Source organism: Berghia stephanieae, chromosome 2 (genome assembly GCF_034508935.2).
Source record: "Berghia stephanieae isolate SIO BIC M18660-M18661 chromosome 2, UCSD_Bste_1.3, whole genome shotgun sequence".
NCBI lineage: Eukaryota > Metazoa > Mollusca > Gastropoda > Nudibranchia > Aeolidiidae > Berghia > Berghia stephanieae.
In genome coordinates this window covers 86,980,812-86,995,811 of record NC_088361.1, presented here as the reverse complement: position 1 = coordinate 86,995,811, position 15,000 = coordinate 86,980,812, and the positions used below count along the sequence as shown (strand labels likewise).

At 36.3% G+C, this 15,000-nt stretch overlaps 1 protein-coding gene across 1 annotated transcript in view; it reads left to right on the top strand.

Annotated features, from left to right (window-relative positions):
* The window catches only part of LOC144965737 (phosphatidylinositide phosphatase SAC2-like), a 183,270-nt gene that overhangs the window by 6,284 nt on the left and 161,986 nt on the right, over positions 1-15,000 (top strand). The window contains exon 2 of the mRNA XM_078901378.1: positions 6,545-6,625. Coding sequence (XP_078757504.1) covers positions 6,545-6,625 — 81 coding nt within the window. The remainder of the gene's footprint in view (positions 1-6,544; positions 6,626-15,000) is intronic.

Here is a 15,000-nt window from a genome sequence, read left to right as displayed (position 1 = left end):
CAAGAGTAATATTATTGCTACTGCTACTACTACTACTACTATACTACTACTACTACTACTACTACTACTACTACTACTACTACTACTACTACTACTACTACTACTACTACTAACTACTACTACTACTACTACTACTACTACTACTACTGCTACCACTACTACTACTACTACTACTACTACTACTACTACTACTACTACTACTACTACTACTACTACAGGGAGGTACTTACTGTGTCTTCTATCCCCTTATATCTGTTTTCCAACATGCTTTCTGTCTTTGTCTTGGAATGAGATCACTTGGTTTTGTCTTGGTCCTGGCCAGATCCCCTGGCTGAGAGGGAAACAGTCGAATGTATGGTTAGTTTTGGGAGATGATATTTTTTTCATTGTAAATCATCTCTCTGTTATGCACTGTATTATGCTTTCTTTATTTTATATATGATTTGTAAAACATTTGAGTGTGTTCCTCTTAGCGGGGACCTGTGCTTGTGTCTGGATGAGACTTTTAGTGATCTCAAACTAAGTACACTGATAGAGTGCTTTTGGAATCTACACCTGTTTCTTATTTGAACCAATTCCCCTTTGTCTTCCCTTTTCTTGGATGCTTTATTGTAATTCTAGAACTTTTTACTATCCCATTTCTTCCTTTTTACTGGCGCTGATATGACCTTAATGTGTTGCAAGCGCCGTAAAACCCTCAAAAACAAACAAAACAAACTACTACTACTACTACTACTACTACTACTACTACTACTACTACTACTACTACTACTACTACTACTACTACTACTACCACTACCACTACACTACTACTACTACCACTACTACTACTACTACTACTACTACTACTATACTACTACTACTACTACTATACTACTACTACTACTACTACTACTACTACTACTAGTACATCTACAACAACAACTACTTACTACTACTACTACTAACTACTACTACTACTACTACTACTACTACTACTACTACTACTACTACTACTACTACTACTTCTACTACTACTACTACTACTACTACTACTACTACTACTACTACTACTACTACTACTACTACTACTACTACTAGTAGTAGTAGTAGTAGTACTTACTACTTACTGTACACATTTTGTGTGATGGTCTGGCAAATTTAAATGTGTGAGAAATGAGGATTCGATGTACTGAAATACCTATAACTTTGTTCCTAAATAAACTGCATTATACTTAGCGAAGATTGCCGTGTTCATTTGCATTAACTTCAGGGATTCAATTTTTTTTTCACCATATGCCGTACTTTGAAAAAAAATAATATAAAGACGTATTTAAAATTTTGGCCAGAAACCTCGTCCTTCTTATATCCATCGATTAAAATGACCTCCACCTTGGCAAAAGAACTCTTCGTAAGTCCCAGGTTTGAGGTGTTTTTTGTTGTTGTTGTTGTTGTTGTTGTTGTTGTTGCCAAGACTAGGGTCATTTTAATCGATCAATATTTGAAGGACGAGTTTCTGGCCAACATTTTAAATACATATTTTTTTGCTTCTCTGGGTACGGCAAGTTAGGTCTCATCGATTGATTAAAGAGGACATCAAGATGCTGATGTAATAGTAAATGAATGTCGTTCGACCTGATGTTGTTATAATAATAATAATGTATTGCAGTGACATCTGACTCCGATTTACATACACAATCCGAGGTGACAGATGATGGTTCAGATCACAATGATTGGGTAACAACGATACTTGGCAAGCACAAGCATACATTATCACTGTTCAATCCTGTCCTGCTCTGACCAAACGCGTTTTTAACATGTTGCCCCAGCGATACGCCAGCCGGATATAGATAGAATGAAATTGACGACACACTCAGCTCTTTCTTACTATTTTTAGCCAGCCATTTTTATGAGTAGTTTTCACTAAATTGTATTAATCTTACTATAAACGTTTAAGCTCACACATCGTTTTGTGTGTTGGTACATTATATCCGGTTGGCGAAATGTTGTGAGTTTTTGTTTTGTTTTGATAAACGTCCAGCATCAAAAACCTACCAACACACAACGCTATGTGTAACCTTGATCGGTTATCGTCTGATTTAGTGAGAACTACTCATAAAAATAACTGGCTAAAACATTAGCACAGAGCTGAAAGACGTCAATTTCGTTCCTTCTATATCGATCGATTAAAATGACTCCCATCTTGTCAAAAAATCTCAAATCTGAGACGTTCTTGATGCCCCAGGTTTGAGTTTTCGATAAAATGAAGTTCATTTTGCTCCATTAATTTTTGAAGGGCGAGCTTTCTGGCCAAATTTTTGAAAATGTGTGTGTGTGTGTGTGTGTATGTGTGTGTATGTATGTGTGTGTGTTTTGTTTCTTTCTTTTTAATCCGAGCACGGTAGGATTGTGTATATTATCGTCTAAATGGTGTCCATTGATCACAGGCAATAGGTATTTATTTATCAATTCATAATACGTGTATGCAGAAGTAACGATAACCCGATTGTGTTCGATTAACTGTCAATACTGCCATATTGTGAACAAACACATACTATCTAAACGTTTGGCTAGAAAACTCGTCCTTTAAATACCAACCAATTAATAACCTCACCTTGTCAAATCCGGGACTTACGGAGGGTCATAGGTTTGAGAGATTTTGAAAAAAGTGAGGGTCATTTTTAATCGTTACATTATGCAGTTGAAGGATGCTTTTATGGCCACAATTTTTAAATAGGCCTTCTTGTTGTTTTTTTTCGAGTAAGGTAGAATACTATTGACGAGTTAGCTTCTTTTTGGAGATAAGACGGTCTTGTTTTGAATACCGTCCTCATTCAGAGAGAGAGAGAGAGAGAGAGAGAGAGAGAGAGAGAGAGAGAGAGAGAGAGAGAGAGAGAGAGAGAGAGAGGGAGAGAGGGAGGGAGAGAGGGAGGGAGAGAGAGGTGCGTTTGGGAGATGTCTATCTCACAGTCCCTCTGAACTGGTGACCTATTGTTCATTTACCATCCCGATCGGTTGTTATTGATGTGATGAACCTTATCCGCCTCATCCCCCCCCCCCCCCCGCGCATCTCCACCTATCTTCACCACTTAACTGCCGTACTCTAGAAAAACACGTATTAAAAGATGTGACCAGGATACTTGTCCTTTAAATATCGATCGATTTAATTGACCCTCATCTTGGCACAAAAAAACCCACAAAAACTCTCAAACATGGAACCTCGAAAAACATGTCTTTCCAGAGTACGGTATTTAACTTTGTAAACTCATGACAGTGACCAAAAAGATAGGTCACAATACAATGCGACTATGTGGACATGTGGTATGACACTCGCTTTGGACCGGAAGATCCATTGTTCGAGCCACTCTCTGGGCGGTGCATAGTTGCGTCTTTTGAAAAGGCTCTTTACTCACATTCTGTCATGGTACTCATATGTAAAATGAGTACCTGACCGTTAATGGCATTGTCTTTGTCGTTAAAAAATAAATTGTAATATTGCCTAACAAGCGTCATGTCTCGTCCTACTGTTAGTTGTTGATGTTGGCTAGAGTCCCCAGTGTAAAGCGTTTTGAGATAATTTAATGGATATTGATCTATATAGATGCTCATGTTACCACCAATAGAAAGTGATGAATAGTAGGTTGAATGCAATAGTGAAATTCTGTTGGCTTGGGTCCTGTGTAAAGCGTTTTGCAATTATTTAATGGATATTGCGCTATATAGATGCTCATGTTGCCATCAAAAGAAAGTGATGAATAGTGAGTTGTACGCACTAGTGAAATTAATGAGATCATCCGTTTCCGTAGGCACTACTTTACTTTTTGATCCCATGTGGTGCTTCATCAACACATTAGGTCGGCATTAAGACGCCTCGGTGACTTCTGGTCTTAAGTCAGCTGTCGAACCTTCCCCAGGTCCAACCAAAGGTCGTCATTTCTTTTTATACCGATCTCCTTAATAATATATCTCCACTGGCCTACCCCTGCTGTGTCCATCTAAGTGGATAGTAATAATAACTAATGGCAACTCAATTTTCGCTTATACAAGGCGATCGTTGCCTTGTTTTGTGGCCTAATGCTTAGGGATTTGTCAGGCTATAGGTTAACTAGGCTATGGTGTAGACACTGCTACGCCTTTTCCAAAGACGTTCAATGAACGATAAGTAAAGACAGATGATAATAATATAACGTTTGTGAGTAAATATTAAATTCGGTATATCAAGAGACTTTTCAACAATTGATCTTCGCCTTTGTCACGCCTTTCTCTTATCTTTTCTGTTTTTTGTCACTGTTATCGATGATAGATTTATTAAATGTGATGAAGGAATAATATCCGTCTTAACGATATTTGACCTGTCAGTTGCATTTGATACGATCGACCATGGCATATTGTGTAAAAGTATTTCGGACCATTTCGGAATTCGTAGTATTGTCTTAAACTGGTATTCGTCCTACCTCGACGGTAGAGCGCAGACTGTCTCCATTGTTTGAATAACATTCGTGCCACTAAACTACGGTGTTCTCCAAGACTCGGTACTTGGTCCGGTGCTTTTCACCCTATACACAATGCCACTTGGGCAAGTTATCAATGATCATGGTATAATCTACCACAAAAAAATAGTTTTGCCAACAGTCAGTCTGAATATCTATGAATGTCCGATACAGTCCTCTTTTTATGTTAAAAGCCTTGTTGTCGATTTTTTAAAAGAACAATATATCCACGCAGACAAAATTCGATAACCTTTGTAAAATTTTAAATATTTATCTGAAGGAAAATGCCACTATCATAGATTATTTGACTGTTGATGTCGCCAGTCAGTTTGTTACCAATTTTATTTTATCACGTATTGATGACTGCAATTCCCTTCTTTTAGGTGTAAGTCAAGATACAATTTCTCGTCTTGTATGGAATTCTATTCCCAGAACCACCAGGGAACAACCAACTATTAATTCTTTAAAATCGAAACTAAAACATTTCATTTTCCCATCTGCCTATTTTTAATCTGAGACATACAATATGATTATAACCCTATGTGTAAATATTTTAATTGTGTGTGCGCCGCGCGCGCGCGCGCGCGCGTGTGTGTGTGTGTGTGTCTGTGTGTGTTGGGTGGGGGGTGGAGGATAGGGTGGTTGTGGGTTGTGGCACAAGAGCTTCATTAAAAAAACAAACAATATATAGCGCATTGAGCATTATATAATTTTGAAAATGCGCTATATAAATAAAATGTCATCTATAATAATAATAATAATAATAATAATAATAATAATAATAATAATAATAATAATAATAATAATATAATAATAATTATTATTATTATTATTATTATTATTATTATTATTATTATTATTATTATTATTATTATTATTATTATTACTATTATTATTATTATTGTTATTATTTTTTTATTTTTTCATTTTTTTTATAACTATAAAACAAGTTCAGACATTTAAATATCTTGGATACATAATAAGTTCAGATGGCAGATGTAGCACAGAAATAAAACGAAGAATTACAATAGCTAAAGATAGTTTTAATAACATGAGTCTAATTTTTAAAAAGCACAATATCTCAATGACAACAAAACATAAGGTTTTGAAGGCCTATGTATGGCCAGTATTATTATATGGATGTGAATGCTGGACAATTACAGAAGACATTAGAAAGAAACTGGAGGCGGCAGAAATGTGGTCTCTTAGAAGGATGTTAAGAATCTCATGGACAGAGAAGAAAACCAATGAAGAAGTATTAGAGCAAGCTGAAACTAAAAGGTTATTAATTCGTACAATAAGAAAACGACAAATTCGATTTTTAGGGCACCTAAATCGACATAAATGTATTGAACATCTTGCTCCCACAGGAAAGATAGAAGGTAAAAGGAGTAAAGGTAGACCAAGAAAAACATATTTGAAGAGTTTGAACCGCTGGGTGACAAAGAAAGAGAAGAGTAATATTAGTTTTCTGAGGTTATCTGATCAGAGAGATGAATGGCGTACCATAATCACCGATGTCTGGCACAGAGTTGGTACTTGAAGAAGAAGAAGATTTATTATTATTGTTGTTGTTGTTGTTATTATTATTATTATTATTATTATTATTATTATTATTATTATTATTATTATTATTATTATTATTATTATTATTATTATTATTGTTATTATTATTATTATTATTATTATTATTATTATTATTATTATTAGCATTATTATTATCATTATTACTATTATTATTATTATCATGCATGCAAATTGTACTCAATCGTTTAAAACTTCCATCCAGGCAATTACAGCTTCTTGAATTTGAAAAAAAAAAGAAAAAGAAACGAAACAAAAACAAACAAACAAACAAACACATCTCTCTCTTTTCAATTGATGCATTAATTTTTACTCAAATTTTATATATAATGTTCAGAATTCAATTTTGACCATCATGATTACCCCGAATTGCAGAGTTATAACTTTCTTGGTTGACCAGTCACATTAAAGCTTTATTTGGTAACGTAGATATAAGAGATAATAATTAATTATTGTGAAATTGCTTTAAAGTTCCACATTTTAATCTACAGGTGAAGAGTTGTTGAATGCATGGAATCCTATCTGTCTTGGTCTGGTGTATGGCATCATTGGAAAAGTCAAACTCCACCCTGGTAAGTGTCATTCCTAATTGGATTCAATAGTCTGATGTCATGTCGCCCAGCAACGGCGGTCATCGTGGTTCTAAACAAAGAAAATCTGTACTTTTTATTCTTCATGCTGGCTAGAACTTTTCATATGTCTTGTGATCAGAATGTGTAAAAGTCAAAACATGATCAGGTTTATAATGTGTTTTTTCCCTCTGGATACGCTTTTATGCTCATCAGATAAATATTTCATAAGGGCGTCAGCCATTGTTCCGATAGTTTAGATCCAGTTATTAAGTTATCATGCGTCATTACGAGGGAAATGACGTTACGACTGTTGAAGCGTATTCTCGGCTACAGTAGAATCCTGATAAAGCCAACGCCGCTGGAGAAGAAAGATTGGTTGACTTTAAGCAAGGTTAACTTTATCCATTATCAATGGAACACACTCAGATAGAGAACAGTAGGGACCATGAGGAGATGTTGACTTCAAGCAGAATTTGACAAAAGAGTATTGACTTTATGCGGGTTCCATTGTGCATTGGTTTTATCTTTTATCAGCTACAATAGCGCACGTAAATATACACTCGAACTCCTCTGGACAGTGCAAAACGTTTGAGAAAACCGTAGTTCGACGAACCCGCGTACTAACAATAATAAGGGGAAAATGGGACAATCGAATGAGTTCGAGAAAAACGCCGTTTTCGGGATTTGGCATTAAAAAACCCCCGAATTGGCAATCCTTATTCCTATCTTCAGGAAAATTACCATATGCGAAATATTGTTTGGGGGGCCCGATTCCTCAGTTGGTAGAGCACTCACAAATGGACCGTGGTCGATCCCAGGTACAGTCGAGATTTTTTCTGACCCACCTGTCCACCCTGCAGACATCGGGTAGCTGGGTCTGTTAGATTTGACGGAAAGTACTTTGCAAAGACCAGCGTCCTATCCAAAGGATAGCAAGCACTTGCTATTTTCCGTTTCAAGCTAAAGAAACCGGGATGAACTCCAGACTCCATGAGCTATTGGCTCTGAAGGACTACTAAATATGTATTGTGTGAGATCACTGCGAAACTCAAACTAATTTTTCAAAAATTTTGACCAGAAAACTATTTCGTCAAAATACTGATTGGTGAAAAATGAACATTTTAAAGGAAACCAAAAAAAAAAAAAAAAAGTTGTCGAGTAATGATAATGGCCACCTGCACGTGTTAAAGTTATAACACATGCCCCTGCCATGGTATTAAATTAAATTGTGTTTTAAGTTATCAGTTAGCAACCTTTTCCTTGGGCCCTCAATTGTCCAAATCTTTTAAATGTGGGTCTGATTTTAATTCTCAGGTCTGAAAATTATTTAGAACCAGCTGAGGATAATTTTATTCAACTGATTTAAGTAAACTTTTTATGGCCCAAAATATTTGTTAAAACAGGTCTTGTTTTGTCAGAGAACTGCTATATTGATAATTCCGTTCTATGAAAAATTACATTAATTTTAAGATTTTGGCCAGAAATCTCGTCCTTCAAATATCGATCGATTAAAATGACCCTCGTCTTGTCAAAAGCTCTTTAAAATTTGACTATAAGGAAGTCCCAAGTTTTTTGACCAGTCAAGATGAGATTCATTTAATCGATCGATATTTATTTTTTACTTTAAGACTATTAAATATTCACTATATCGGGCATTGACATGAGCTCTGCCTTTGATGCAATCTGCAAAACAAAGCTTTTGAAGGTACTAAATTCATTTCTCGAGAAAGATAATATCTGACTAATAAGATCACTGCTGGCAAACACAACACTTACGTTTACATCTGGTGCGGAAACAGTTTCACTATTAAAATAGCTGGGAACTCCCCAAGGAGACAGTCTGAGCCCAATCCTTTTTACCTTATATTTGGAAGCGGTACTAAAAGAATTAAAACAAAAACTCCCGATTCCTCAAATCCTTACCCGCGAACTGATTTACGCAGACGATGTTGATATCATATTTGATACAGCAGACCTGGCGAAGCAGCACATATCAATAATATCAAATACTTTGCGACAGTGGAATCTAAAGGTCAAGTAATCCAAAACAGAAATTACAGTGGTTAACAAGAAACATGCGGAATGGAAAAGGTAAGAAAACTCGGAAACTTGATTAATGAGAATGAAGACATCATACGGAGAAAAATGCTAGCTCAAACTGCATTCAAAGAACTACACAACGTTTGGAACAGGACGAACATCATTAACGAACAAAAAAGAATACGCCTTTACGAAGAGCTAGTGCTGCCAATCCTTATGTACAACTGTGGTACGTGGGGTCGTACAAAAAAAAAAAAAAAAGAATTTGGACACCCTGGACTCCCTTTTTCCCAATCAATTGAGACGAGTTATTGGGGTACATTGGCCAGACAAAATGAGTAATGAGGATGTATATATGACAGATGTAGAGTACAGTACGCGTATAAAATAAACAAAGACGGAAACTGTTCGGATACGTGCTCCGACGAGATGAAAATATTCCAACACAAACCTCAGTGGATGATTACTTCAAACAAGGAGCCAAATACAGAGGGCGTACACCAACTTCACTTCCAACAACATTGAATCAAGATCTCAAAACATATCAAATACGTTTAGAAACAAGAACCGAAGAACTGATTACAACACAAGGAAACACCCAACTGCCTCAGCACCTTAACACACGTGATGACATTCTAAATCTAAGAACACTTGCACTGGACAAAGATTTATGAAAACAAATTACTAACTGGATACTAGAAACAGACTGACACACTCGAAGTAACGCACACATTCACGGCAAGCGTCCATAGAGACTGCGCAGCCATATTCATTCATTCATTTAATATTGCTTAGCTTGTGCTTGTTTCTCCAAATATTTGACCAAGGTTTTTTGGATCCTATATCAAACAACTTCGTCAGCAAACAGGAAATAATCAGTTTGTGATTTAAAAAGCCTTTGTTGTCAGTGCACTATTTGTATTTGCATTATATACGATATCCGTTGATTCTATCATTATGTCATCGTGTTTAAAACATGATAGGTGTAGGCTATTATAGTCAGCTTTTTAATAAGTGACGCGTGTTTTTCTTCTTTTTCTCAGGTGCCCCCCAATGCATAGCTGCAAAAATTTGTATGAACCTCTGAATCAATTTGTTTTAATAAAAATTTTTTTTTTTTCATGAATTTTAAAACAATAGGAAAGGATTTCGTTTATTACAGCTATATTAAAATCGATAACAGGTGAGGATCGGAATTCATAGAAGATTTACATTATCAAAAGTATGAATTTTCCGCATATCCATTTTGAAGGAATTCGTTAAACTGGAGTGTTCGGTTAATTGAAGCTCAAACGATATACGTGCAGTATTTGAACATGTAGCAACGAATGGCAATTATTAACTATCAGACATCTAAATTTTATAACTATCAATACAAATTACTGGTGAATACAAACGAAAGTGAAGATAACGCGCTTCCAATATAATTTTGATTGCAGAAGTTTGAGAAATAGCTTTGTTTATGCCAAAGAGGATTACATAAATTTATGTAGACTGGTCAAAAGTAAACATTCATCAATTATGAGACAGTGTCTCCACCCACAAATATGTGTTCAACAATAACAACAACAACAACAACTCCAACAACCAAGAAATACTGGACACATCAATCAGCACAGTCTGATGACGAGGATGATGATAAGGAGGAATGAAACGACTACAGAAAGATTCCGAGCATCACTCTATCCAATGAAATGTAATTTTCCTCTAGTTTGCGAAGGTTGAGTCATGTCTTTTCTCAATCTACTCTTTGTTATCATTTATTGCCTCGTCGGTGAGAGTAAATTTGGTGCTCCTCCTCTCAACCTTTCACTCTACTGAGGCCCAATGACCTTGATTGGATTGCGCTCACAGTGATATGGGGGGAGTCGCGCAACCTCGTGTCAAAACTCCCTGATTAGACAGTCTGCTTTGAAAGCTGTTTCTGGTTCATTTTTTTTTACTAAGGAGTTTAATTAGCATTTTGATAAATGGTCAGAATATGTAGTACTGTCTGATTGAAACCATGAAATCATGTCAGCTTTTATAATTGCCAAAGTTGGAGAATTAAAGTGACCATGGGTCAACGAATGGTAGCGTTGTCCAATACAATACAGCTGGATGCTTCAATGGAAGGCAGCAAACGATATTTAGTCAGTCTTAAAACACATTTGCATTGACCCCAGAATAATATTCCAGATGATGCAGAGATGAAAAAATGGCATGGCATCCTTTTAAATATCCAGTATCATCGATACCTGCAAGAATAACAATGATTCTCTGTCCAGAACCCGTGGGCCTTTTTCTGCTTGAATAATCAGACGTCCAATATTTTTTCGGATGTATATTTACGCTCACCCATACATCTTTGGATGATGTCCATATCAAAGTTATCTATGATCCTTTTCCTGCCACATCGTTCTACACTGGTGATCTCTGTCGTATTTCGATAACGATCTTCTCATGGTTGACTGTGAAATTCCAAAACCACTGCCGTCCTCTTTAATGACTTATCGATAGATACAAGAAGACTTCTTTTCGCAGCTTTAAGAGAGTGGAACCGATGGAGATTCCGTACCGTATCGTGTTGTTTAAGAGCCTAATATGTTTTTAAAACCTTTAAAGGCCATTTGAAACGTTCATGCATGGACAAAAATTTGTCAAAGTTATATAAACAGTGTTTGTTAATTTGACAATATTGAGTATACAATCACTATTTCAAATGATTTAAAGCGAGAGATTTCTGGGAGGGGTTCCTGACCTCCCATAGTGGGCAGGGAGGTACATACTGCATCTTCTATCCCCTTATATCTGTTTTCCAACATACTTTCTGTCTTTGTCTTGGAATGAGATTACTTGGTTTTGTCCTGGCCCTGGCCGGAGTCCTAGCTGGGAGAGATTACTTGGTTTTGTCCTGGCCCTGGCCGGAGTCCTAGCTGGGAGGGAAACAGTCAAATGCATAGTTATTGTTTTGGGAGATGATATTTTTTTCCTTGTAAATCATCTCTCTGTTATGTATTATTATATTTGTTATTTTTAATATATAATGTAGGCATTTGAGTGTGTTCCTCTTTGTTGGATTTTGTGCTTTTGTCCGAATGAAACTAAGTACATTGATGGTATGCTCTTGGAATCTACATCTGATCCCTATTTGTTCCCAGTTCCCCTATGTCTTACTTTTTCTTGGGTGCTTTAATTGTAATTCTAGAACTTTTTACTTTCCCATTTTCTTCCTTTTTACTGGCGCTGATATAACCTGAATGTGTTGCAAGCGCCGTAAAACCCTTAAAAACAAAAACAAAGCGAGAGATTTCATATCAGTCTTTGGTAATTGCAACATGATGTAGATAATATGCCATAAATGATAAATTCAAAATTTAATACTAACTACTTAAGTGGTATGTTTATAACCGGATTATTATTATTTGGAAAGAAGTATGACGTGAACTCATAATTACTACGTCAGCACAAGATATTTTGGATATACGATGAATTCATTCATACTTTGTGGTGCGTAACTTTTTTCATTTTTTACAGTGTAAAATCTCAAATTTTATGTCAGCTGTTTTAAAATAGTTTTTATAGGTCTTAAAAAAGAAATCTTTTTTAATATGGCATCAGTACGGTCCAAAATCTAGATTCAGTTAAGACAAATTGATTCAGAGGTTGACCCAAATTTTTACAACTTTTGATAAAGTAAAAAATCTGACTATAATAACCCATCGCATCGATCCGGTAGCGTATCGGAATGAACTGTGTGTGTATGTATGAGTTGCATTGTACATTAGTACGGCACCTATAAGGTGCTATGCTACATCAGCATAAAAAGTGTCACGGTCACAGAGAATCCACATATCGGGACCAAGCACGTCCGCTCCTGGCTAGAGTCACAATTTCGTCAATGGGCATAGAATCCAGCCCATGTAGTAGGGTGCCTGCTGGTCTAGTTGTCGAGCTCTTCAAGTAGGTAATAAAAGTTCGACGCAGGAGGCGGTCTGTGTCCATGCGTAAAAAAAATCGAGTTTAAAGTCAAAATGATGTTAGATTACAATAAGCCTCAATACAGGGATACTAGTCCCGCTTGCCACTGATCAAGACACTGAATATCATACCAAACGCATGTACTCATAGAAGAGTAGATCAAGCTAACCGTTTGCTAGTTAATATAACCTTCTTCTTTTCATTAGTTTATCGACATTACTCGCTATCATGACGTAACTAAAGTGACTAAAATTACGCCATGCCCGCTACCCATTAACCACACACACATACAACACAACACACACACACACACACACACACACACACACGCAAACATACATGCTCTCGCGCATAAACCCATGTTAAAACTATACATTTTAAGGGACACGAAAACTGTCGAGTAATAAATAATGATTACCCGCACATGTCATAACACATGCCCATGCCATGTGTTTAAATTAACGTTTTATTATTAATTTACAGTTCACACATTTTCACAACGCCCATCGAAATAATAATATTCAAACTATTTGCCACACTTGCTGTCTGTCGAATAAGTTTGGCAATCAATCGCTTCACTTCGAACGATACCCACCCAGTTAAACGATACCATGAATTTGCATAATATTCTTCAAGAAAATTACCCGAAAAATGGCGGTAACTGTAATTTTTATTCTTTATGAAAATAAATTCAGATTCAAACAATGATTTATTTTTAAAAACTGAATAAATTCTACCTTCATTTGTAAATGTAGCTTCATGTTTTAGCTCACTATATGTACTTGCTCACGGTAATGAATGCTACAGGCCGCATGAACCATACGACGACGGAAAGCAATTTGGAACATGTTATTATCTGCCCTTAACATGGTAACATCTTCCATTCAGGTCGAGAGACTTATAGACCTACCTAACCTGCCGTACTCTGAAAGAAAACACGTATTCTAATATTTTAGCAAAAAAAAATCGTCATTCTAATATCGAACGATTAAAATGACACTTAAAAACTCTGAAACAAACCCCAGAATTCGTGAGTACCAATTTTGAGAGTCTTTACCAAGATGAGGGTCATTTTAATCGATCGATAAATTTATAGGACGAGTTTTGTGGCCAAAATTTTAAATACGTGTTTTGTTTTCAGAGGACGGCTTCAGAGTAATGTATCTTGTCTTGCCGCTATTCACAATGATATGTAATTTGTTCGGTAATCCCGTTAGTATCCCAAGATGGGGAATTTCCTAATATGGACGTACTTGGTACTCAGTACCCTATTTTGCCACTGGCCGAAGGATGGCTTGGTTATTTATTTGCTCTGCCGTACCCTGAAAAAACATATGTATTTAAAATGTTGACCAGAAAACTTGTCCTTCAAATACCGATCGATTAAAATGACCCTCATCATGGCCAAAACACACACACACACACACACACACACACACACACACACACACACACACACACACACAAACAAACAAAACTAAAAAAAAAAACCCAAAAATCCAAAGCCTTGAACTTCGCAAAATCTCAGTTTTGACATTTTTATTAACCAAAATGAAGGTCGTTTTAATCGATCAATATTTGAAGAACGAATTTTGTAGTCAAAATGTTCTAATACGTGTTTGTTTATCCAGAGTACAGCGGTGCTGCCAGTACTCTCTAAGTGTATGGGATCGTGCACGTGTGGAGGGAATTCAACAGAGATATAGATATTGGTTTTGTCCATATTTTACTTCTCGAAAGTTTTAAAAATTTGCTGATTAGTACTGATAGTTTAAGACGGTTTTGCCCTACATAATAGGGAACAACAGTGTTATGTCAAAAAAACAAACCCCAAACCCCCCCCCCAAAAAAAAACAAAACAAAAAACAACTGGTTTCAGTCTCATTGGAAGTGTAAAACCACTCTTCCGGAAGACTGAATATATACCTTGTGTAATTGATCTTCTGGTTTCAGAGTGATGGCATCTTATTTCTGGTCTAAATAGATTCTGGTCGTCAATAAAGATAACCCATACTCACTCTTTTACGTGCCGCGAATCTGCACCATACAACAGCTACTAAAATAGTTATGCCGCCTTAAGATTCAATATGTAACCTATTTATTATTAGTCCTCCGAAAGGCTGGTTACAGGAAACTTCCAACGAGTTTTTAACCGGAAGAGTAGAAAGTGCTAGGTCACGACTTCTCTGTCTTATTTTTACAATGCGTGACTTGAAGATTGGTGACCATTTAGTGTGTGTGTGTGTGTGTGTGTGTGTGTGTGTGTGTGTGTGTGTGTGTAATTGTGTGCGACTATAATACGGTCTAGTGGTATGACACTCGTTCTGAGCGGCGAATAGTTGAGTCCTTGGACAATGCTCTTAACTCAGACACTC